The sequence below is a fragment of the Hemiscyllium ocellatum genome, chromosome 17 (genome assembly GCF_020745735.1).
Source record: "Hemiscyllium ocellatum isolate sHemOce1 chromosome 17, sHemOce1.pat.X.cur, whole genome shotgun sequence".
Lineage (NCBI taxonomy): Eukaryota > Metazoa > Chordata > Chondrichthyes > Orectolobiformes > Hemiscylliidae > Hemiscyllium > Hemiscyllium ocellatum.
Window position 1 is genome coordinate 23,805,662 of NC_083417.1, and position 27,232 is coordinate 23,832,893.

Below are 27,232 nucleotides of genomic sequence, written 5' to 3' on the forward strand. Positions count from 1 at the left end.
ACGCAATATCTTGTAATACAGGATGTTGCTGCAGCAAAGTACTATTCTGAATTTTGAAAAATAGGTTGAACCCTAACTTTCAATCGCCAGAAACTCACCTGTGTCCAAATCGCCAATAACATAAATGCTGGCACCAATGGGCACAGCACCATACACAAAAGAGGAGCTTGTTGGGATGCACAATGATTGATCATTCAAATATATCCATCTGTAAAACAAGACTAGAGTCACTAAAGGTGTGATTAGGGCTGCAAGAGGTTGTTTTGGTCAACTTAGTATGAAACATGATATTTGCAACATCTGACATTTTCTTTAGTGAAGCATTCATAGCTTGTTTTAGTGCAGAAATACAATAAAACAATAGATCAAATAATCAAGAAAGTTCCTTTTTGCAGGTTATGCAACGATTCAATTTGCAGCAACTAACTGATGTTGGATAAATTTATGAGGGTGTACGAAAACATAACAAGAAAGTGGAACAGGTGTAGGCCATTTGGCACTTTTAGTCTGTTCTGCCATTCAATAAAATTATGGCCCAACTGCAATTCCACCTTCCCTCACTATCTCCATATACCTTATTCTTGATTTGTACCATTACTTATAAAGAAACATACTTCTGCATTTTTCCAATGATTCCCATTAACAAAAGAAAATTAATGGTAAGAACACTTCTGCATTCCATTAGCATGACACTTCAGTACATTTTTACGATGGATTTTTAAGTTATTCCCTCCCTATCCACCTCCACACTGCCTGCCATATTTTAACTACTTACACAGCTAATTTAGCACTGGAGAATCGGAAGGCACAACATGTCAAATACTGCCATTGTAATAAATACCAGTCTGCATATTGTCAACTGCTCCATTCCTGTGGGAAATGTCAGTTTGAATGCTGTCTATCTACTTAAATCTAGTTATGACGAATAACATTTTAACCTCATTTGTTCAGAGATAACTTCAAAAAAGTTTGAAGCTACATACAAAAGACAAGTTTGTATACAAAAGACAAGTCAGAGGAAATGGTGAGGTCTTTGATGCTATAGTAGTACAAATGTACATATACAGCCAATGATAACATTTCAAGGATTTGTTTAAATGTGAATTGGTAGCACAGTAAAAGATTATTTGTTGTTTCTGGCATTTCAAAGAAATCATTATTGTTTGCAAGCACTCCGAATAAGTTGCTTGTTTATTTACCTGTTTGGTGTTTATTAAATTTACCCAGTGTTTATAACCACTGATATGGGTTGTCATGATTCCAGCTGATGTTACTACTGGACAAGTCAGATCCCAGAGCAAAATCTGGCTTGTTAAATCCTAACTTTGTTTCTTTAAACTGTGGAGGTCAGTTACTGAACACATTTACACGAGCTAGCCAATGTACTTTTAACACAAAGAACAAAATGTTTATTAAACAAGAAAAACATGCACTATACTAGACTAAGTGAAAGATTGGAAAGTATTTAAATTCATAGTTATCTTTTATGAGCGGGATAAGTTTCTTCTTATCTAGTCTATCAATTTGCTCACAATTTTGAAAATCTCTATCAAATCTCCACTCAGCCTCCTTCTTTCCAAGGACAGCAATCAAAGAACAAAGAAACTTACAGCCCAGGAACAGGCCCTTCGGCCCTTGTGCCAATCCAGATCCCCCATCTAAACCTGTTGCCTATTTCCTAAGGATCTGCAACCCTCTACTCCCTGTCCATTCATGTATCTGTCTCGATAAATCTTAAATGACACTATATTATGCCCGCCTCTGCCACCTCCACTGGCAACGCGTTCCAGGCACCCACCACCCTCTGAGTAAAGAACTTTCCACGCATATCTCCCTTAAACTTTTCCTCTCTCACCTTGAACTCGTGATCCCTAGTAATTGAGTCCTTCACTCTAGGGCAATAGCTTCTTGCTTTCCACTGTGTCCATACCTCTCATGATTTTGTAGGCCTCAATCAGGTAACCACCCCCCCCAAACCTGTGTCTTTCTAATGAAAATAATACTAATCTACTCAATCTCTCTACATAGCTAGTGCCCTCCATATCAGGCAACATCCTGATGAACCTCCTCGCACCCTCTCCAAAGCATCCACATCCTTTTGGTAATGTGGCGATCAGAACTGTACGCAGTATTCCAAATGTGGCCGAACCAAAGTCCTATACAAATGTAACATTACCTGCCAACTCTTGTACTCAATACCCTGTCCAATGAAGGAAAGCATGCCAAATGCCTTCTTGACCACTCTATCGCCCTGTATTGCCACCTTCAGGGCACAATGGACCTGAACACCCAGCTCTCTCTGTACATCAACCTTCCTCAGGATTTTTCCATTTACTATATAGTTTGCTCTTGAATTGGATCTTCCAAATGTATCACCTCACATCTGCCATTTCACTGCCCAACTCTCTAATCTGTTGATATTCTGCTGTATTCTCTGATTGTCTCCTTCAGTATCTGCTACTCTGTCAGTCTTGGTGTCAGTTGCAAACTTGCTAATCAGACCACCTATACCTTCCTCCAGATCATTTATGCAAATCACAAATAACAGTGATTCCAACATGAATCCCTCTGGAACACCACTGGTCACAGTTCTCCATTTTGAGAAACTCCCTTCCACTACCATCTGTCTCCTGCTGCCCAGCCAGTTGTCTATCCATCCAGCTAATACACGCTGCATCTTATGCTACTTCACTTTCCTTCACAGTCCTAACTTATTCAATCTATCCTCATAGCTGAAGATTTTCATTTCTGGAACCATTCTTATAAATTGCTTCTGCACTCCCTCCTATACATTCACATCTCTCTTGCAATGTGGCACCTACAACTGTACACAATACATAAACAGATGTCTAACAAGGATTTTGTATTCATCCTACTATTTTCAAATACTTGCCAGAATTCTGAAATTTATTATGTTTTTCTTACTTGTCTTTCCAAACCTTGCACTCCTCTGGGCTGAATTTAATTTTCTGTCCACTTAACCAGTTTGTTGATATCGCCTTGCAGTATATGTCCTTCCTGCTATCAATGACATGGCCAAATTCTATGCAAACTTAATCATGTCCCACATGCAAGAACAGACCATTCATGCATACAATGAACAGCAAGAAGCCACTGCAGAATTTCCTTGAAAAGAACCATGCAGTCATAAAACTACCTAGCAACTACAAACTTTTGCTTCCCACTACTGAGCTAATTTTGGATCCAGTTGAGCATTTTCCCTTGGATCCCAGAAGTTTTTAAACTTCCTGACTAGTCCATGGGACCCCAGTACTAACGCAGCTAATACATTTAAACAAACTATTCAGGAACGAGACAATGACTACTTAGCTAGTTCAAAACTGACCATAGTTCATGCAGGAATAAAAGACAAAAAAAATTTCCTCTATTATAATGAACCCATTCTCTCCAATTCACACTTTTATTTTACAACTTTTTCTTTTTCGCTACCATTAACAAATCCCTTTGTCTCTTGCACTGGGCCACTGTGCTAACTGCCGCCTCATTATGCCTCCACTTTGGGCAAAAGCATATTAAGAAAATGTTTTCTAACTCCTTTCAGCTCTGAAAAATCATCCCAATTCAAAATGTTAATTGCTTTCCCTCTCCACAGATGCTGCCAACCTTAGTTTCTCCAGCATTCAGAGTTTGTTCTCAACAACCTTCTCGCCCCTTAACAAATCTGTGATGCCTATCTCTGTTTAATCTGTTTCTGGATTAGTGGTGCTGGAAGAGCACAGCAGTTCAGGCAGCATCCGAGGAGCAGTAAAATCAACGTTTCGACTTCTCTTGAAAGATTCTGCGACAGTATCACAAATTCTTTCTCCATAATACACTCGTCACAATGTTAGGCAGACTGAACTGTAATGACTTGGGCCATCCTTTCTAAACAACATTAGCAGCCCTCTGGCACCAGACTTTTAGCCAGAGGGGAGTGGATTTGTGAAATTTGCAAAAAATGTTTTGAATATTAAACGAAAATGTTATGAGTGAAAAAAATAGGTGGAAAGGTAAATGGTTTAGATAGATACTGATAGGTTAAGTAAGTGGGCAACAAGTTGGCAAATGGAGTATAATGTAGGAAAACGTGAAGTTGTTCATTTTAGAAGGGAGAACAAAAGTACAGTATTATTTAAGTAGAGAAAAACTACAGAGAACTACAACACAAAGGGTGGTTCTTGTGCACAAAACACAGAAAACTAGCATACAGGTAGTAGGTAATCAGGAAGATAAACAGACTGTTCGCTCTCATTTCAAGGGAGTTGGAGTACAAAGTGCTAGTGAGACCTCATTTGAAGTATTGTGGGAAGTTTTGGTCCCCTTAGCTAAGGCATGGCAGCACTTCACTGGAGGCAGTTCAGAGAAGGCTCACTGGGATGATTCCTCGTGTGGAGAGATTATGTGGGGTGATTCCTCATGTGGAGAGAGGTTAAACAGGTTGGGGATTTTACTCACTGGAGTTAAGAAGAATGAAAAGTGGTCTCAGTAAACTTGTAGGAGCTTGATAAGGTAAATGCTAAGAGGATGTTTCCTTTCACGGGAGAGTCTAGAATCAGAAAGCATAGTCTCAGAATGAAGGGATGCTAATTTAAGTCAGAGATGAGGAGAAATTTTTTGTGTCAGAGGGTTGAGTGTCTTTGGAATATCTTCTCACAGGGACTCGTGGGGGCAGAATCATAAGGTATATTTTAGACAGATTCTTGACCAGCAGAGCATTCAATGGTTACAGAAAAAAGATAGGAAAGGGGACGTGAAGAACATTGCACCAGCCATGACCATATTAATTCCAGATCTTCTTAAAGGGAGAAATGGTCGATTCCCATTCCTATTTCTTACAGTCTTACAATTAGACAAGAAAGTAATATCTCCAATCTAAATTGCATTGCATATTTTTGTCCTACATGTAAATATTCTAATTATCACGCTGCTTTAGATAATGGCATGTGAATCTAAAAGTCAAATACATAATTTCACCATTACCACCAACTAACTACTTCAAAAGCTACAAAAAGCTACCAGTGTATAAAATGATCAAGAATTCATAATAGGCAAGACTTAATGATAGTTGACAAGCTGGAAAAGCACACTAGATCAGGCAGCATCGGAGCAGCAAAAGAATTGATGTTTCAGACATAAGCCCTTCATCAGGAATGAGCAGGGACAGGCTGAGAGATAAATAGGAGGGTGGGGGGTGGGGTTGAGGTAGCTGAGAAGGTAGATGCAAATGAGGTGTGTTGGTGATATGTCAGAGAGGAGAGTGGAGCAAATAGGTGGGAAGAAAAATGGACAGGTGGGACAGTTCAAAAGGGAGGTGCCGAGTTGGAGGATTGGTTCTTAATGAAGATTTCTTTCTACATACTCCCAAGCTTTCCTACAGTTTTGGGGGTAAGAATTTCACATTGAACTCAAAGTCGCATTATTCCAGGCATTTAATATCATTTGCAGGAATCAGAATGAGGGGAATTACAGAAGTAGCCAGTAAGAATAGAAAGAAATCCAAAGTGCTCCTTAACATGGCATACAACACACAAATTGGAAAATTCGCATCTGTTATCCAAGGCAAACCTCATACTGATTTATTAAATCTGGCTATAATCTTTCCAGAAGAATCAACCAGACGAATCAACAATTTCACTACAAACTTACAAACTGTTATGGCAAAAGTGTACTGACATTTTTATTATGTAAAATATTAAACGGAATCATTTTTAATGTACCAGATAATATTAACTGCATCCCATGCCTGCTGAGATCCATGAAGGAAGGGACAAAAGCTTCAGCAATTTACATTTTACTTATTTTGACAAAATTTATGCAATTTTACATTAATCTTTTTTTCAGTAATAAAGCCATGAGCCATTCAGATACGCACCGATTACATTGTAATACAACAAGCACATCATTATGTATCAATTGCCTGGAATGTCCTAACTAGACAAACAATTGTCCTTATTAATGGTAACCTTTAACAAGTCACAAGAAAATGCGATTACAGCATACAGAGGAATAAGAATTCATATTACTACTGTTCAATTAGAAAGGAACACTGGATGATATCTCAATATTTGACAAAGTCAAATAAATTAACCCTTATTGTCTGGATTTTGCATTGTTGACTCTACAAATATTTTGTCTATAATCAGGAAATTTATCAAGTTAGTTAACAGTTAAAGAAATCCTATGTTGTTTTGGTAATATCTTGAGTTCTTAATTGAACATTAACTACTGACATTAAATTGATTTTCATTTATAATTCTCACGTGGTCCAGTTTCTTTAACAATACAATTTTATTATTTTGTTTGCAAGGTCATGGCAAAGGGCTTGGAGTCCTTCAGAAATGAACAAGTGAACCAAACATCTTCCAAATGACATATCATCCTCAAAGTAACAGCAAATCCCTTTAAAATTTGGAACCAGAAATGCCCATTTTGGTTTATTTCATCAGAATCTTGGAGGGATAGGTAGTCGTGTTGAAGGCAAGTGGGAGTCCCAACACTGGGGAGTTTCTCAGGTGATCAGCACACTAGGGCAGGGGTTAGATCATCCCTCAGGATATTGCCAGGAGGAGAAAATCAAGAGCAAGCAGGTAGGGAAATGGCTGCTTATGGATGGCAAGTAAACATTCTACATGGCTGGCCCAATCAGACAACCAGCAGCTCTGCAGCACCAGTAAAATATGTGACAACTCCTGAAGTAGCAAGGGCAAAGTTAGCACTTCTCAAAACAATGCGGTTGACCCTAAACTGCCCTCTCAAACGGACTAAAAAAATTGCTCTTGTTCAAGGGCAATTAAGGATGGGCAACAAATGTTGGTTTTACCAGTGAGGCCCACATCTCATGAAAGAATAAAAACAAGTTCCTCTCAGCTGTCAGGTCATGATGATCAGACATAAATCCCCGTAGCAGCAGGCTGAGCATGTATTGATGTCCTTTGCTACTGCGGCACTCTGTAAATCATAGAAAATCCAGACATGTTGGCTGCCCCAAGGAACCTCAAAAAGGCTTCAAAACTTGCAACTAAAAGCCTCCCAACCTGCAGCATGCAGTTCTTCACTGACAAAATGATGATCCTGGGAAAATGCCCCTTGAATGGGCCTTCAATTGTTAAAACTCCAATGGTCACACTGCATCAGTTAATTGTCTCAATGTAGTTCCCCATCACTTTACTGTCTCCACACTCCTGTCTCCCAGATGCCTATAAAATGTCTAGTCAGTAACATTTTCCCCGAAAAATAGTATTAAAAACTATCAGAACCTAATTAACATAAAGTGGAGTAAACGCTGACTTTAATAAAGAGGCAAAAACTAATCCAAAGCATACTTTAGGTCAGAAACATTTTAGAAGGAACAGAATGGGTTGGATTTTCATTTTTATTATCTGACAAAAGTGGATTTGGCAATAGTAGTTTCACAGACCATCTGATTCTCATTTCTATTCTAGAAACAATAATCAAACAGGACATAAAACAGATGGCCACTTGTTACTATATGCCAGTAAAAGGAAAATTCACTTGAATGTACGTGTGCGTGTTTTGTGAACTGTTACAATGCCCTCCCCAAGGCAAAATGAAAAGAAACCAAACCAGAACTCTGTGTTGACCAAGGTTTCAGTGATTAAGGAACAATGCTGGTAAATCACCATTCTTTCTTCACGGTCGAAAATGTCATTGTCGTCTTCATTCAGCTGACTGGCCAAGCAGGTCACACACGCTAAAACACTCATTGTATTTAAATTATTCACTGAATTCTTGATTTTAGACCCTTTTTTTGAGGAAGCAGTATGTAATGTGCTTTGATAGAATATGTAGATTTTTTCAAAATCCATTATTTCTAAGCTTGAAATCTAAATGTAAAACGCCCATTAAACATCGACCTTGATGACTTGATAAAGAATGTTTTGATGCAGAGCAAAATTCCTAACAATCTAAAGAAATTATTTTTCAGCAATAAAACATGGATGTGATCATCAGGTGGCATATAAAATATGAGAAGGGTATCACAATGTTGAACACATCTATGAAAAGATCACAACTTATTATAGTGTTTACATAACTCGGAATTAATATCTAATTTTAACATCATTTCACCTTTTAGAAGCAACAAAATCACAAACTTTATAACTGAAAAGTAACAAAACGTGCATGGAAAATGTCAAAATTACATTTTTAAAATGAATAACGAAGTTCCACAAGTACTGTAAAATACCTAAAATATAAAAATACACAAAGAACTGCAGATGCTGGAAATCAGAAACAAATACAGGAATCGCTGAAAGAAGTCAGCAGCTCTGGAAGTACCTATGGAGAGAGAGCATTTCAGGTCCAGTGATCCTTCTTCAGAACTGATTTTAGCTGGATAAAAGGTTGGCATGAATGCTGAAGATGGGGAGTTGTAACAATGGATGGAGATAGAGCCCAGAGAGGAAAAACAGTTGGGTAGACAAAGGAATGGGTAAAGGTTAGCCTGAGAGAAATAATAACAGATGCTAATGGGGTCTATTGGTGGCAGCCCATGTGATGACAAGGCATGATGCATGGAGACTGAGAAAAGGACATGGGAAAAGGTGCACAGGCCATAAAATTATTGAACTTGACAGAATTGTGAAGGCTGCAGGATCCAAAGTGGAAAAGAAGGGTGGCATGGTGACATAGTGGTTAGCACTGCTGTTTCAAAGCACCAAGGACCCAGATTAGATTCCATCCTTGGGTGACTCTGCGTGCAATGTTTGCCTGTCCTTCCAATGACTACATGGGTCTCCTCTGGGTGTTCTAGTTTTCTCCAACAGTCTGGAGATGTGCATGTTAGGTGGATTGGCCAGGCTAAATTGCCTTGTAGTGTGTAGGGATGCGTATGGTGGACCTGGGCTTACAGAGATAAGATAGAGGGCAAGGTCTAGGTGGGATAGTGCAGAGTTGGTGGATCGAATGGCCACTTTCTGCACTGTAGGGATTCTATGATTTTTCAAGCTTGTGCTGAGCTTTGCTGGAGCACTGCAGCAAGCCCGAGATTGGGAAGTTGGGAACTTTGCAGTGTGTTTATGTGGCAGTCAAATCCGGACCATTTTTGTGGATAGAACTTAGGTGTTGTGCAAAGCAGTGACCCAGTCTGCGTTTTGTCTCCCCAAAGTAAACCAGACCTGTAATACTGTGAGCAGTGAATACAGTAGATCAGGTTGAGTGAAGTGCAGGTAAATGGCTGCTTTACCTGCAAAGTGTCTGGGGCCTTGGATAGTGAGGGAGGATTAAATAAATGGTCAGGTATTACAGTGTCTGTGATTGTTTGGGAAGGAGCCATGGGGTGTAGAAAAATGTTGGGAATGGAGGAGGAGTGGATCAGGATGTCCCAAAGGCAATGATCCCTGCAAAATGCTGACAAGGGAGGGGTGGAAAACATGTCTGGTGGTGGCATCCTGATGAAAGTGGCAGAAATGGCAGTTTATGATCCTTTGAATGTAGATGAGATCGTAAGTGAGGATTGGGGTACTCTGTCAGTGTCACGGGAGGGAAGAAAAGGAGTGAGGTCAAAGTGTGGGAGGTATGTTGGATCTGAGTGAGGGCCGATCAAGAGCAGTAATGGTGAATCCTCGGTTGAGCAAGAAGGTGGCATCATTGGAACTAATGCGACAGAGATAGAAGAACCCGGAGAATGGAACAAAGCATTTCCAGAAAGCAAAGTGATAGGAAACATACCATATATACTCATGTATAGGTTGACCTCATGAATAAGTTGAACTCTTATTTTGGCCAAAAAATCTTGTATTTTTCATGTACTGCGTGTATAAGTCAACACTAGTTTTTCAGGGCTCTCTTCCTGACCATATAGGTCATGATTTGCACATTTTTGATTCAAACGCAATACCGGTTTGATCACATTACAGCAGCAGCATTTAATTATGCAACGTGATTTTCAAATTGTTAAATTGAACATTGATAAATATATTTTATATATATATATATGTTATGTAGTAATTACCATACATGCTATGTAGTAATTACCATACATATATCTGACCTGTGCATGCAAATATATATACATTATGGCAGCCCTTGACCTTGTCTTCCTGCTGTGCGCCAATTTCTTAGAAGTGTCACGTACAGTTGTGCTCTGAACTTACTGTAAAACTCACCCAAATTTTTCAGACAAAATGCCATCACAAAGAAAATGTTTACAGCGCAGTTTAAACCAAAAGTTATTTAAGTTGCAGAGAATAACAACAATAGTGTAGCTGCGAGGGAGTTCGGTGTTTCTGAGAAACTTGTCCAAGATTGGAGGAAAACAGCCACATAGTTAAACGTCAACCTAATCCAAAACAGAAGTACGCCAGCTAAGGAAAGCTAAACAAGCGGCCACAACTAGAACAAAAGATTGCTGACTGGGTAATTCAGTGTCATCAGAATGGAACCATAGAGACTTAATGTATCAGAATATGCAGCAAAAACAAAGCGATAAAAGATGGATTCAGTGATTTCAAAGCCAGTGCTGGATAGTGCAGTAGGTTTATGAAAAGGTACAATTTAATGCTTAGACAGAAAACCAACATTGTCCAACATCTACCAGCAGAACTTAATGATAAGTTAATGGAGTTCCATCACTTTGTAATCAGAAGTCGGACGAAAAACTGGTACAGTCTGACATGCATCGGCAATATGGACAAAACCCCCATGAACATTGATATGCCAGGGAACAGAACTGTCGACCAGACAGGAGCAAAAACAGATTTGGTTATGACTACTGGCCATGAAAGGAGTCAATACAATGTGGTACTTGGTTGTATGGCAGATGGAACAAAGTTAAAGTCTATGGTGATATTTAAGCTGAAAATTCTGCACAAATGGAAATTTCCGAAAGGCATTGCTGTCCTCGTTCATGAAAAAAGATGGATGGATGAAGGTGGCTGCAAGACTTGGATTAGGGAGGTCTGGAATATGTGAGCAAGACTTAGAAAGGAAAAAAGCTTACTGGCTTGGGATATGTTCAGATCACACACAGAGTGAAAAGTGTTATCAGTGAACTTTGAGCTAATAATACTAATGTTGCAATGGTTCCTGGAGACCTTACAAGCATGGTGCAGTCACTGGATATTAGCATCAGTAAACCTTTTAAGGATTTAGTACTTGAATGCAAAAAGGGGAAAAAAAGCTTTATAAAGGGTGGTAACATGCATGTTCCATTACTTGCAACTGTATGTGAGTGGATTGTTGAGTCCTGGAAAGAGATGGAAACTGAAATGATTATGAAAGCCTTCAAAAAATGTGCAATTTCTAATGCTTTAGATGGTACGGAGGATGACTTTTTATGGTCAGATGAAAGTGATGATAAATCAATTGATGGTGCCCTCGAGAGTGCAGATCAAGATGATCCATACGACGATATGCTTGACCCAGACAACTAGAATAAATTATTCAGTGGTGTAAGTGATAAGGAAGTGAATTTGAAGGATTCTAATGGACTTTTGCAAGTAACTTTTGTTTTAAGCAGCTATCCCATAATATTTGTGATATATTTTGAGAAGAGGTTTTTGCTGTGAATATCAGTTTTTTTTAGGTGAAGTATTTACCATCTTTAACAGTTTCATATGGCATTTTCTGAATAAAATATCATCAGTCTTTTTTTGTTTTTCCTGCTCCTCTGTTTTTATTTCATGAATTGTGTTGTACAAATACCCCCAGTACATGTCCTGACCACCTGGTGGTATGCCTGTTAACGTTTGTACATATGTGTAGACCAACATGCGCTTCACGGTACTGCTATCTGGAATATGGTACGACAGTACTGAGGCCCATGTTTGTACCAATATGACCAAGGCTGAACAAAGTGAGTGCAGTTAAGGAAGAAGTTGTTCATAGGGGGGACGAGCTCAGTATGCTGGAGGCTGGTGCATGATGGGGATGGTTTAGGCCTTTTTTTCCAGGAAGACATTTTGCTGCCCTATCTACCGTAGCAGGCAGAATAGAGACCGTTATTTTGCCAATAAATATTCAATAATGGCCATAATTCTTTTTCCTTTTATTTTTTATTATTTGAGAGAGAGATTTGGCTCTCATTTGTCCATTTTATGACTCATACAAAGCATGAATGTCACCTCCTCCAAAACAATCTCATGTATTAGTCGACCCCTTAATTTCAGCTTTAAAAAAGTCTTCAAAATTCAATCTATACATGGGTATATACAGTAATCACGGTAACTGTGGGTGTCAATGGGCTTATAGTGGATATTGGCAGCGAGCCTAACCCAATAAATGGAAACAGAGATGTCGGGGAAGGGAAGGGAAGGGAAGAGTGGAGTAAGAAATGGACCAGGTGAATGAGAGACCATGGTGGAACTGGGAAGCAAAACAGATAAACCTTTCCAGTTCTGGATGAGAGAGGGAAGCAGCACTGATGAGAAAAAGCTGTGGGTGAGGGCCCAAGTAGGACTGGAACAAGGAATATTCCGCATATCCCACAAAGAGACAGATATAATGGAGGCCCATGCTGGTATCAATATGACCACCCCTGAACAAAGTGAGAGCAGTTAAGGAAGAAATTGTTCATAGCGAGGACGAGCTCAGCCAGGCAGAGCAGGCTAGTGCATGATGGGGATGGTTTAGGCCTTTTTTCCAGGAAGGCATCCTTGCTGCCCTATCATAATTGGGCAACAGAATATAGAAGGTGTCAATCACTTCCCCTTCTATGATAACTTCTCCAGCGATGGTGCTGGAGAAATGGAAGTCCATACAAGAATCAGCAGAGCAATATCAGTCTTCCAGTGACTACATGGTCTTGGTATCCTACACCATCCACTTGACCACACAATTTCCATTGTGCTACCAAGTACAATCTATACCAGTGAAACAGGCAAGAGAACCGCAAAGATGTAAGTTTCACATCTTGCATCAATGCTGCCTATGTAAGATACTGGTCTACACTTGGTGAGATGTTAGCCAATCACAATGTGCTTTGTTCAAAAAGGTTCCTCCAACAAATCATGACATAGATGATGGAGGCTAGTAGGATGTCTGTTGAGTTTCCTGGATGTATGCACTGCTAGTTCAATGGCAATTCAATGCACACCACCATATGAGAGGACAAGATGCCAGCAGGAGAAGACATTCTCAGTTGCCTTATTCTTAAAACTTGTACTTTTCTATGTTGTTGTCATTTTTTCTCATGCTGCTTCAAGGTTATGATCTGAGAAGTAATTCATGCTCCATTGATCCTATTCTCAATAAATGATGACAATAAAGGTTTCCTTTCTTTGCTCTCATGTAAACAGAGATTAACAATTGTTCTCTCATCAAGTAATGCATCCCCTTTCTGCCTTTTCATCTACTTCCATTTCTTCTTCAGCAAAATCGGTGAATGCGTCATCTTCCAAATCCATACCACCCATCTTTCCCAGAACTCAATTTCTGAGTCCCTCCAATCAGATTTCCATCTCAGCCACAGTACTGAAATAACTCTTAGCAAATGACAGTCTGTACAATTGTCAGTCAGGTGAACTAGACTTGTTCAATAGTCTCCAATGCACCTCCATTGTCACTAACTAGATGAGATGTGCTTCTCTGGTTCAGCTCTAATCCATCAAATCATAGTCTCAGAATTATCTGCTATGGCTTCTCTTCCTGCATCTTCACTGTTCCTCTGTTGACTCGCAAGGATTGATTTTTGGCCTTCTATTTCTCATCTGCATGTTGACCCTCAGCTAGATTATTCATTAACATGCATTCATTTTCACATGTATGAGATGATATCCAGTTGTATCTTCCTACCATCTTTCCCAAACTTGCTTTTTTTTTGTAGGCAGTCAGATTGCTTTCCTGATAGCTATCTAGATGAATAGAACACTGCTCCAACCACAAATATTAGAAAGAATTAAACTACTGTCTTTGGATCCCCTCTGAGAAAATCCATTCCCCTGCCACCTATTCCATTAATCTAGCTGGCACGTTTGAGGCTGAACCAGAGTATTCATGACCTAGATGCAAGGGAAGCTAGGCATATTATTGGTAATGGGTCGAAAAGTGTGGTGTGCTGGAAAAGCACAACAGATCAGACAGCATCTAAGGAGCAGGAGAATCGACATTGCAGGCATAAGACATTCATCAGGATTATTGGTAATAAGAAATTCAGTACATCATTTGTACAAGGTGCAGTTCTGACAGAAAATGCTATATGCTCATCTCCGTTGTGGAGGTATTACTCTACTTAAACCTTTACCTACATTTTCATTGGTTCACCTTCTCAACTTGGTTTCACTAAGAACGAGAAGGCATAATCTTAAATAGTGTTTAATTAGCAGGGCTTTTCTTGTCTCTCTGAGTACTGCATTTGGAAATTATACATCTGATCAGACACCTGATAAGTTGAAGGCCTGAAAGATAAAAAAAAACCCCAGCAACTTTTTAACAACTACTCGTATGTAGAATCCACAAGTTCATCATTAAGTAGTCTCAGGAAGCTAAGAGACCATTTAATATCTGAATCTGTGTTTGATTGATCGATTGACTGTACTGACAGTGAAAGGTTTTGTGTACAAGTAGAACAGGCAGGTCATAGTAAGCAAGAATGTACAGATCAAAAAGACAGAGGCACATAGGTGACATTACACAGGGTGGGCACTAGATGAGACCAACATTTGCAAGATCAACATTATTCGAGGCTACAGAGTACATTCATTAGTCTAATAATGGCCAGGAAGAAGTTGTTCCTGAACCTGTCAGTGCATGTGTTCAGGCATCTGTATCTTTTGCCTGATGGAAGAGGTTGTAGGAGATCATCACTAGGATGTGATGGGTCTTCGATGATGTTGGCAGCTTTTTCCGTGGCAATGTGCTGTATAAATGGAGCTCATGGATGGAAGGTTGGCTCTCGTGATGGTCTGAGCTATGCTCACAACCTTATGTAGTTCTTTTACGGTTCTGGGCAGCAGTTGTCATACTCGGTTGTTCCGCACCCAGACAGTTTGCTTTCAATGCTGTATCAGTAAAAGTTTGTGAGGGTCCTTATAGACATGCCAAATTTCCTGAGCTGCCCGAGGAAGAGGTGGTGGTTGTTGTGCCTTCTTGACCGTGGCATCTCTGCGGGATGTCCAGGACAGGTTGTAGGTTATCATCGAACGTAACACGCTCAACCTCAGCTCTGTTGATATAGATGGGGGCATGTTCTCCTCCTTTCTTTCTGAAGTCAATGATTAGTTCTTTAGTTTTGCCGATATTGACACAGAGAATGTTCTCACTGCACCACGTCACCAAGCCCTCTATCTCCCGTCTGTATTCTGAATTGTTGTTAGATATCCATCCTACTACGGTGGTGTTGTCAACAAACTTATAGATGGTTATATTTCGGAATTTGGCAATACAGTCGTTGGCGTGTACAGGTAGGGGGCTAAAGACACATCTTGGGCGGGGGGGGGGGGGGGGCTCCAGTGTCGTTGTGTGTTATTTTGGCAGTCGTGCAGTTACTTTCACTGATTGCAGTCTGTGGGTGAGGAAGCTGAAGATCCAGTTGCAGAGGTAGAGCCGAGACAAAGGTCACAGAGTTTTAAGATCAATCTGGAGGGTATAATGGTATTGATGGCAGAGCTGTAGTCAATGAGCAGGTGTCTGATGTAGGTGTACTTGTTGCCCAGATGTTCCATGGATGAGTGCGGGGTTCAGGATGGCTTCTGCTGTGGACCTGTTACATCAGCAGTCTAATTATAGGGGAGTGAGGCAGGCTGGGAGACTGGAGATGATGTGGACTACGACCAGCCTATCGAAGTATTTAAATGGCTGAGTTCAGAGCAACTGGATGGTTGTTATTAAGGGTATGGGGATGATGGTGGTCTTCTTGAAGCGGTCAGGGACTTGGGCTTTTGGTGTAGGGGGGGGAGGGGGAGAAGACGACGTAGAAGATGTTAGTGAATACCTCTGCCAGTCAGTCTGCACAGGATCTGAATGTTGGTTTAAGGCTTACAATTACTTATATTTCTACATCAAAAATAAATTTGATGAGCCTTACATGACAGAACTTTAATTTGTTGCCATTATCTTTCCAGAATATAACTTAGTGCTGAGAGAATAACAAGTTAAAAGAATATCATTTCCGCTGTCAAAAATTTGACAAATTTTTAGTTTTACAATTAAACCTGTCTTATGGCACCTTAGGAATGCTGTTGTTCTTTCAGGTAAACTAACATCGTAAGTGCCAAAAGAATAAGGATGCTGCCCAAAACCACTGTCTGCCAGTATATTACTTCCAAACCAGCTGAAAATTGCAAGACAACCCTAAATGGAAAATGATGAGAGGAAGAGAATCTCTGCAATAGACCTTCAAATTTACTAACCAATTTCAAAGTTTGCAATAAAACACTAGTGATAAAATGCTTTGCTGGAAAATGAAGTGAAGACGTCATGTAGGAGTTCCAATAGATTTTTCTCAGATATATTTAAAAGGCATGCTTGGCAATTAAGTTAAAGTGCTCCTTAGCAACCCCATTCCAAAGAGTTGGCTGATTATTCAATTTTCCATCTCCATCAGCTACATGGCTTTGTAACATTTCTGCACATGCTTCAGTGAATTAATGTACTTGTTTATTTCTGACAGAAAACTCTCAAAATATGGTTACCTATGTGCTTTGTGTAAGGCTCTAAAATTGCCTCGTCAATTCTATCCAATTATAAAAGGGTTCTTGCAATCCTACATTATCATATTAAATTGTAAGCCAGCAGGAGAGGCAAAGATTTAACCTTAACTGAATTTATGCATTGGCCTTTAAGCTGTATGTTTACAATTCTTGGAATCAAATAGTTTACATTGATATGAATAGGAAGGGTTTGGAGGGATATGGGCCGGGTGCTGGCAGATGGGACTAGATTGGATTAGGATATCTGGTCGGCATGGACAGGTTGGACCGAAGGGTCTGTTTCCCTAGCTGTACATCTCTATGACTAAGAGAATGAATGAACATTAAATATAGAATCTAGCCAAAACAAATTACATAGAATCCAGACAGTGTGGAAACAGGCCCTTCAGCCCAACAGCTCCACAATGAACCTCCGAAGAGTAATCCATCCAGACCCATTCCCCTACCCTTCTGCTTTATATTTTCTCCTGACTAATGCAACTATCCTACATATCCCTGAACACTATGGGCAATTTAGCATGGCCAATCCATCCTAACCTGCACCTCTTTAGGAAGGAAACTGGAGACTTGGAGGAAATTCACGCAGACACTGGGAGAATGTTTGTGTGGAGTTTGCACAGTTGCCTGAGGCTGGAATTGAACCCGGGTCCCTGGCGCTTTGAGGCAGCAGTGCTAACCACTGAGCCACTATCCCGCCCCAGCCACCGTGTGGTCTCAGTTAGCAATTCATGTATATTTGAAACACATTGACTTCTAAGAGGAAATCTGATCATTCGTTACTATATTATGAGTTTTTACAATTAAAATTAAGCTTCAAAAGACATTTTAATATAGAAGTGTAACTAACAAATTATTAATGATATGAAAGTGGTGCAAAACAAGTGCAAAAAGGTTAAGTAAAATAGATCTACTAGACAAAACAGCTGCCAACCAATGTTCTCTTTATCATGGTCAGAGCCTACCTTACAATTGCTATTGTTGATTCACAGCCACCTTTACAGAGCGATGTGTGCATATTCAGGTGGCAGCCATATTGGTGTTCACAGCATACATTCTGCACAACATTAAAGATCTCAACCCAAAATGCAGTAAAATACATTTAAAGTTAATACAATTTTAAAATAAATTGTATAAACTGCTCTTTAGCATAGGGAAGCAAAAGCTACTTTTTAACTGTCAGCCATTGTGCTCCAAGAAAGAAACTGCTGTTGGAGAAGAAAATTTTCAATCTTGTCACTCAATGCCAACATCATGTCGCCTCTGACCAAGTGAAGTCGACAAAACTACAAAACAAATGAATCTGTTCCAATCTTAAACTTCTAAACTAAACTTTATATGTGAAGCTAGAAGTTAATAATACAGCAATTTTGATAGAAATATGTATGATCAAACATCGTATTAAAAATAAGCTTTTTTCAAATCCAAAATATTTCTTTAGTTTCATTATGCAAACACTTATTGTGAAGTAAGCTGCTAGCGAGCAGATGATGTAGAAAGAATTCCCCTGTATTCTTGAATAACAGATTTGTGAAGCATTGATGTCGAGGAAAGTTTGCTTCCTGGTAAAAGCAATTTCTAAACTTGCCGACAATGTCTTGGAAAACTGAACGTTTTCTGTAGGGGAATTAGATTTGGTAATATGTACAAAGCATAACTGCTGACAGCTGGTTTTCATCAGGCTTTTTACTTAACTGATAACGTCTTTGCTTGCAAATGAAGTCATTACTTAATTTGAAAAAAAGGGTACTTCTTTCTTTGGGGACTTTGACTGCTGATGATGAATCCAAATGGAAGCAATCAAATAAAGTTTCCAGAAATTGCCAGTTGAAGTATGTAAAACCACTACACCAGCACAAATTTTTGCTTTTTGGGTTTCCATTTTAATGAAAACATCAAGTTTTCCCTGAAGAACAATTAGGGACTAAAGAAGGACATAGTTTAACTGCTTCATAACATTGAAGCATCAAGTGACAATAAGGTAGAGCTGTCTACACCTAAGGACACATTTCTTGTACATAAATGCTGGATTTACTTCTAGTTTAAAAAAAAGTCATCATGACAAAAGTTTCACATTATGTTGATTTCTTTTACCAAGATCAGCTGAAGAGAAATAGCGCATTTTCCTTTTAAAAAAAACAATTTTTGGTTTAACATTTGTACACATGAAGTGCAAGTTATGATGTGAAATGATAACTGAAGATTCCTCTGCTGTTAGTTTATCAATACCATATTCCTGTTTACTCTCTGTCCCTTGACGCCTTTAACATGCAATAAATCTTCCGGAATCTTCTCTCTTTTGAATATCACAACAGGCATATCAAAAATGAGGAGTCAGCCTGGTGAAGCTACCAAGCAGGACTACTTGTGTGCCAAACAGCATAGGCTGCAAGTAAGAGACAGAGCTAAGTGATCCCACAATCAACAAATCAGATTTAAGCTCTACCTCATTCAATCATGAATGGTTCTGGACAATTAAACACTCACTGGAGGAGGAAGTTCCACAAATATCCCCATCCTCAATGATGGAACAGCCCAACATATCAGTGCAAAAGATAAAGCTGCAGCAATTGCAGAAATCTTCAGTCAGTTGTACCAAGTGGATGCTCGATCTCGGCCTTTTCCAGAGATCCCCAATATTACAGATACCAGTCTTCAGCAAATTCGATTCACTCCAGGTGATATCAAGATGTAACTGGAGGTAAACCGACACGCAAAGGCTATGTGCCCTGATAATATTCTGGCAACATTACTGAAGACTTGTGCTCCAGAACTTGCTCCTCCCCTAGTTGAGTTCTTCTTGCATAGTTGCAACAGTGACATCAACTTGACATTGTGGAAAATTGCCCAGGTATATCCTGTACATAAAAAGCAGGACAAATCCAACCTGGCCAAATACCGCCTCATCAGTCCACATTCGATCATCAGCAAAGTGTGATGGAAGAGGTCAGTGCTGTCAAACAGCATCTGCTCAACAATAACCTGCTCAATGACATCCAGTTTTGTTTCCATCAGGAGGGCCACTCAACACCTGACCTTATTACAGTTGGTTCAAACATGGACAAAAGAGCTGAATTCCAGGAGGTGAGGAGAGAGTGATAGCCCCTGACATCACGGTTGCATTCGACCAAGTGTGGCATCAAGGAGCCTGAGGAATACTGGAATCAATGAGTATAGGAGGCAAACTCTCCACTGGTTGGAGTCATACCTGGCATACAGGAAGATGGTTGTGGTTGTTGGAGTTCAGTCAACTCAGCTCCAAAATTTCTCTGCAGGAGTTTCTCAGGATAGTGTCCCAGGTCTAACAATCTTCAGCTGCTTCATCAATGACCTTCCCTCCATCATAAGGACAGAAATGGGGATACTTGCCAATGATTGCAAAACATTCAGCACCAATTGTGACTTCTCAGATACAGAAGTAGTCCATGACCAAATGCAACAAGATCTGGACAAGTGGCAAATAACATGCATGCCACACAAATGCCAGGTCATAACCATCTCCAATAAGAGATTACCTAACCGGCACCCCATGACAGTCAATTTTGTTACCATCACTGCGTTCCCCCATTACCAACACCAGTGGTTATCATTGACCATAAATTCAACTGGACTCACCATATGAATACAGTGGCAGGTCAGAGGCTTAGAACACTGCAGCGAATAAGTCACCATCTTACTCCCCATATCTATCCATCATTTACAAGGCACGAGTCAGGAGTGTGATGGAGTACTTCACATTTGCCTGGATGGATGCAACTCCAACACTTAAGAATCTTGGCATTATTCAGGACAAAGCAGTCCACTTGATTGGGACCACATACACAATCATCCACTCCCTACACCACAGACACTTGGTAGCAACAGTGCGTACCATCTACAAATTGCACAGCAGAAATCCACCAAAGATTCTCAAACAGCATCTTCCCAAAACATGACCACTTCCATCTAGAAGGACAAGGGCAGCAGATACATGGGAACACCATCACCTGAGGTTCCCCTGCAAGCCATTCACTATCCTGACTTCAAATATATCACCATTCCTTCACTGTTGCTGGGTCAAAATCCTGGAATTCCCTCCCTAATAGCATTGTGGGTCAACTACAGCAGGGGGCTGCAGCGGTTCAAGAAGGCAGCTCATCACCACCTTGTCAAGAGGAGTTAGGGATGGCCAATATTTATTAGCCAGCCAATGACACCCACATCCCACAAGCAAATAAGAAAAATAAAAACTATGACTACATGTCATCAATCAACTGTCTTTTCTCTCCGTTGTACTCTCACACAAAGAGAAAGCAATGTGAAATACATTCTGAATTTACCTCCCTGGATTTTTTTCAAATAAGTTTGAAAAAACTGAGCAAAAACAGATCATAAACATAGATATTCCAGCAAACATAACTGACTAAATAACTGAAATAACATCAATGCACACTGATCTGTTACCACTAAACATGTTCATGTAATTCAAATTCAGCTCCCAAGGTCACAATTCTGCCCAACAAAGCTCTGGTACAGCAAAGCTTTTGGTAGAAATTGAAACCTGTCAATAATATATCTTCATAAAGACCTTCTATGATGCAAAAGATTAGTGGATAAATTTAACCATTTTCATAAAGTAAAATGTCATTTTCACCACTTCATTTGAATCAAGAAGATGGATATGGCTTTAGTGAGACAAAACGGTTTCAGACGACAGGAATCATAGAAAAAGAATCATACAAAAGCTGTTCACAAAAGTAAGTTGTGAATCTTTTAGAGTTGTTAATAAGAACTCATAACAGAATACGAAACAAGACGTCTAGATTGTAGAACCTGTATATTGTTGGTGCAATGGAGCTGAAACCTCATTCGAAGATTAATTTTCATCTGTAAAAAAGACAAATGTAGGTGACACAATGAATAAATCAGCTTCATTGAAAAAATCGTTGATTAATAGATCTCGCGCTTTTGACATTTAAAGCAATGTAATTTCTGCTTTCCAAAAGCAGAGCAGAATTGGGAGAGAGGAGTCACAGTCTGAAAAGGAATGTGAAGGGGCCGATTCAATTTGTAGCAGGATACACTGAGCACGCTAGCATGGAATGGGAGAATTCAGAAAATAAAAATTCCCTTTGGAAGGGAAGATTCAAGAGTACTGGATTGCTCAAAGGATCCAATTGCTTAGCAGTGAAGGGAAGTTTTTAAAGAGTTATTGTTTAAAAGAACACTGGGAATGAGATCCCAAGATATGGGAATCATGTAAATGGTATTATGGCATCTGGCAGTCGAGGGAGCGAAGGTCTTGGGATCTAAGACAAAGTGCCATGGAAATAATAGAAGTATATGATGGTATTTTAAGACTATAACTGACAATATAGTTTGATGTTTAGGACTCAGGGGGTCATTGCCTGACAGCAGTGACTGAAGCAATATCAGGGACTCTTGATATTCTCTCCCCACTTGCCGAGAGAGCCATAGAGCCTGAAAAACAGCAGAGTTCTGAACCATCAGCTGCAGTAAACTAAGATTGATTCTTTCAAAATCTGCAGTTATGCAGAGTGCTTTCCATCTTGGCAGCATGTACAGGAAGGGCTACGGTATGCTATCCATGATTGTCCATCAGGGAGAAAGTTTAAAAAGAGCACTGAACCTAGAAGGTTTCCACAACTTTGTGGCAGTTAAGTGGAAAATGAAAGAGTACAAAGAGTACAAAAACAAAAATGCATCACAAAGAAATGTGAAAGTCAAACAAAAAGACAAGTAAATCACAAATTACTTTGAAGGTCTGATGAGGAAAACAAGAGGGGTATAAAGTGACAGAGAGCAGGCAAACAAAGAATTGAAAACTGAGAGACAAATAGTCTGTCAGTGATAGGAAAGAGACAGCGTCCATTCCATCACCATTCCTCCCACTTTGCACCATGGTACGGAAATACACTAGATTACACAATACCAAACTTGCGGTTAAAACATAGAATGTCCAGTTATTATACAGCAGCAAATCATCTAACTCATTAAGACTCGCACCATGGAAAATATCATACAGCAAAAACACCTCAACCAACCCATGCCAGTGTTTTGCTCCACCTGAGCACAAGTGGACATTGCTGGAAAAACATAGAAGGTTTGGTACCATCTGTGGAAAGAAAGCAGATTTAATGTTTCAGGTCCAGTGGCCCTTCTTCAGAATGGATCACTTTATCCAAAACGATAACGTTAGTGAGTTCCACACTCTCACCAGTCTGAGTAAAATGCTTCTTCTGAATTTTCTATTGGATTTGTTGATGATTGCTTAGTTATGTAATTCCTCCCATGGGTGAACATTCTCTCCTTATCCAATTTTGATAATTTTTAAAACCCTCTAATCGGTCACACTTTCAATCTTTTTATTTCCAAGAAAGAGACTCAATCTGTTAAACCTCTTGATATCCATGCATTTATAGTGCCATACTTGTATATCCTCTCCATGCCTTCTCTAGTGCCGAGATATGTATTTTCTAATACTGTGATCAGAACTGCATGACGTCCTCTTAAGCTGATTTAACCCAGGTTCAATTAAGTGCAGCATAACTTCCCTACTTTCCCTTTAGAAAAAAAAGCATGCTTACCTATCGTATCTGTGTGGTTTGTAAACAGAGATCTCTTTGTTTGTTTACTCCACCTGGACTTTCACTACCCAAATAACATAGAACATAGAACATAGAAGGATACAGCGCAGTACAGGCCCTTCGGCCCTCGATGTTGCGCCGACCGAATCCTACCTAACCTATACTAGCCCAATAACTTCCAAATGCCTATCCAATGCCCGCTTAAATGACCATAAAGAAGGAGAGTTCACCACTGATACGGGCAGGGCATTCCATGAACTCACAACCCGCTGTGTGAAGAATCTACCCCTAACATCTGTCCTATACCTACCACCCCTTAATTTAAAGCTATGTCCCCTAGTAACACCTGACTCCATTAGCGGTAAAAGGTTCTTAGTATCTACCCTATCTAAACCCCTAATCATCTTATACACTTCTATCAGATCTCCCCTAAACCTTCTCTTCTCCAATGAGAACAGCCCCAAGTGCCTCAGCCTTTCCTCATAAGATTTTCCTACCATTCCAGGCAACATCCTGGTAAACCTCCTCTGCACTCGTTCTAAAGCTTCCACATCCTTCCTATAGTATGGCGACCAAAACTGCACACAATACTCCAGATGAGGCCTCACCAGAGTCTTATACAACTGCAACATGACCTCAGGACTCCGGAACTCAATTCCTCTGCCAATAAAGCCCAGTACACCATATGCCTTCCTCACAGCACTATTTACCTGGGTGGCAACTTTCAGAGATCTGTGTACATGGACACCAAGATCCCTCTGCTCATCCACACTACCAAGTAGCCTACCATTAGCCCAGTAATCCATCATCTTGTTATTCCTACCAAAGTGAACGACTTCGCACTTAGCTACATTGAATTCCATTTGCCACATTTCCGCCCAGCTCTGCAACTTATCTATATCCCGCTGTAACCTACCACTTCCTTCCTCACTATCCACAACTCCACCGACTTTTGTGTCATCCGCAAACTTGCTTACCCAGCTTTCAAGTCCTTCCTCTAGATCATTTATAAAGATAACAAAAAGCAATGGTCCCAAAACAGATCCTTGTGGTACACTGCTAGTAACTGCGCTCCAAGATGAACATAATCCATCAACTACTACCCTCTGTCTCCTTCCAGCCAGCCAATTCCTAATCCAAACCTCTAATGTATCCTCAATGCCATACCTCCGTAGTTTTAGCATTAGCCTACCATGGGGAACCTTATCGAACACCTTACTAAAATCCATATAACGAGTGACCTCCTAGTTCTAACAACCAAAATCTACCCTCACATTATTCAGTGCTACTCTTAGTTTGACAATTTACACCAGTTTATGAATGTAATCCTGTAACGTGGTTGGTCTGCCTCAGTTTTGACCGGCACTGCCTCACACCCTCCAAACTTTGATGTAATCTCCAAATTTACCCTTTTCAAAATCCAGATAAATTATGTTTGTTCCATTATAATTATCTACTTTTTTTATGCTCCATGATAATTTAGCTAGTTAGTTAAGAAAGACAGTCTCCTTTGAAATCCATGGATGTTTCTAGAGGATCTTCTGTTCTCTCTTTTACCAAGGAATGTTAAGCTAAATAGCCTATGCTCGTTGGTCATGTTCTACCCTCTACCATTACCTGTGGCATTTTGTCTTTCCATTTATCATCTTACTGCCATCTTACAGAACGTATTTTATCTTTGTTGGCCATTTAATTTTATAATGCCTTTAGGCCTTTCTATAGAGTCAGAGATGTACAGCACGGAAACAGAACCTTTGGTCCAACTTGTCCATGCAGACCAGATATCCCAACCTAATATAGTCCCACCTGCCAGCACCTGGGCCATATACCTCCAAACCCTTCTTATTCATATAATGATCCGTGTGCCTTTTAAATATTGCGATTGTACTAGACTCCAGCACTTCCTCTGGCAGCTCATTCCATACATGTAACACCCTCTGCGTGAAAAAGTTGCCCCGTAGGTCCCTTTCATATCTTTCCCCTCTCACCCTAAATCTATGCCCTCTAGTTCTGGACTCCTCACCCCAGGGAAGAGACTTTGTCTATTTATCCTATCCATGGCCCTCATGATTTTATAAACCTCTATAAGGTCACCCCTCAGCCTCTGATGCTCCCATTCTGTTCTTGTGTAAAGCTGTGGTATAAGAAAATTGCATAATAGCGGCACCATTAAACTAATGGGGCCGGAATCATAATTATAATCAATACATGCTTTAAAAGTTTGCATTTCAGAAACAGCATCCCCAATTTGTCATCACATTACAGTGAATTTGCATAAATGAAACGCACACTATAGCAGAACCTGTACTGTTTTGTGTGTTATCCAAACGAATTATATCTTACATAACTACATCAGGGTATCAGAACAGAATGCAGAATATAGTGTTACAGCTACAGAGGAGCCAACAGAGAAGGATCAACTTTATTATATGAGAGGTCTGTTCAAAATTCTGATAACAGTGGGGAAGAAGCTGTTCTTCAATCTGCTGGTACGTTTTCAAATTTTTGTAATTTGTGCCCGATCAAAGAGTGGTGAGTGGGGTCTTTGATGTTTGCTGCAAATTTAGAATTTTCTAAACCATAATAATGGAATCAGCAATTGTGGCGTTGTGAAATTCCTTTCCTCTGAGGTAACAATTGTGACAATGAAGAGCAGAGGCTCAGGTGGAACTGTCCTGTGAGTGGTATGTGGTATAACAAAATAACTTCTGAAGCTCAATTACTCCAATAGCATTGCAAACTTGTATAAGAATATGAGGGGCATGAACAGAGCAGATAAGGAGTAGCTGTTCACCTTAGTTGAAGGGTCAGTCACGAGGCGACACAGGCTCAAGGGCAGGAGATTTGGAGGGGAAATGAAGAAAAACGTTTTACTCAGAGGGTGCTGACATCCTGGAATGCACTGCCTGGTAGAGTGGTAGAGGCAAGCTGCCTCACATCCTTTTAAAAAGATACCTGGATGTGCACCTGGCATGTCATAAAATTCAAGGCAAAGGGCCAAAAGCCAGTCAATGGGATTAGGGTGAAGGTCAGATGTTTCTTATGTGTCGGTGTAGACTTGATGGGCCAAAGGGCCTCTTCTGCACTGATTCCATGAAAACATTATGTGAAAAACTTGACTATTCAACTCTATTTCCCACAGCTCCACACGAACTCCACTTTCAATGCAGTTTAAATGTTCCTATCATTGATACATCTCTCTGTCTGTCAACATTGTTGCCCCTTTTACTTCCCCAAATCCATTCTCGGCCTCTTAAAATCAGACCCTCTCTAATCTATTAATCTGGTTTTAAATCATACATGCGTGCCTCTCAATCATTTCAAAGTACAATATAATATGGTCATTTTTGCCCAGATGCTCCTTTAGTTTAATTGCTCTTAGCTGCTTTAGTTCATTCTCCATTACGAGAATTATAAGTATGACAGTCCGTACTAGGTAAAAACAATGACTGCAGATGCTGGAAACCAGATTCTGGATTAGTGGTGCTGGAAGAGCACAGCAGTTCAGGCAACATCTGCTCCTCGGATGCTGCCTGAACTGTTGTGCTCTTCCAGCACCACTTATCCAGAATGACAGTCCGTATTATCTATCAGGTGTGCATCATCTGTCAGCACGCATACACAAGATACTGACTGTAATTAAGCAAAATAAACAGATACGTGTAAATAAATTATAGTTCAACAGCATAAGGCAGATAAGGCTCATTTCTTTGTAATAAGAATCACCATTTAGAAATTCTGCCAGGATTTGTGCCTAAGCATGAAAATCACTACGCACATGCCACATGTAATGCTCTTGCTTAAACTGTACATGCTGAGTGGCTAAGTACATTCGCATAAGTTAGAAAGATCCTGCCAGTCCATAAAAAGAATACAAAAACAAAAGTGCAAACTACTGCAGTTTGCATTAACCTAAGGAATATCACACTGATTGAACTACAAGTTCAAGGCATCCCAGAACAAGAGACATAATTAGGGATACCAAGAAGGTCTTTTGTAGGTGCCTGTGGAAATCTGCAGAGCAGTATATAGGGAAGTACC

General features: G+C 39.9%; 1 protein-coding gene across 1 annotated transcript in view; it reads right to left on the reverse strand.

Annotated features, from left to right (window-relative positions):
* gan (gigaxonin) overlaps positions 1-27,232 on the reverse strand; it is a 109,832-nt gene that overhangs the window by 2,349 nt on the left and 80,251 nt on the right. Inside the window, exon 10 of the mRNA XM_060837616.1 lies at positions 99-208. Coding sequence (XP_060693599.1) covers positions 99-208 — 110 coding nt within the window. The remainder of the gene's footprint in view (positions 1-98; positions 209-27,232) is intronic.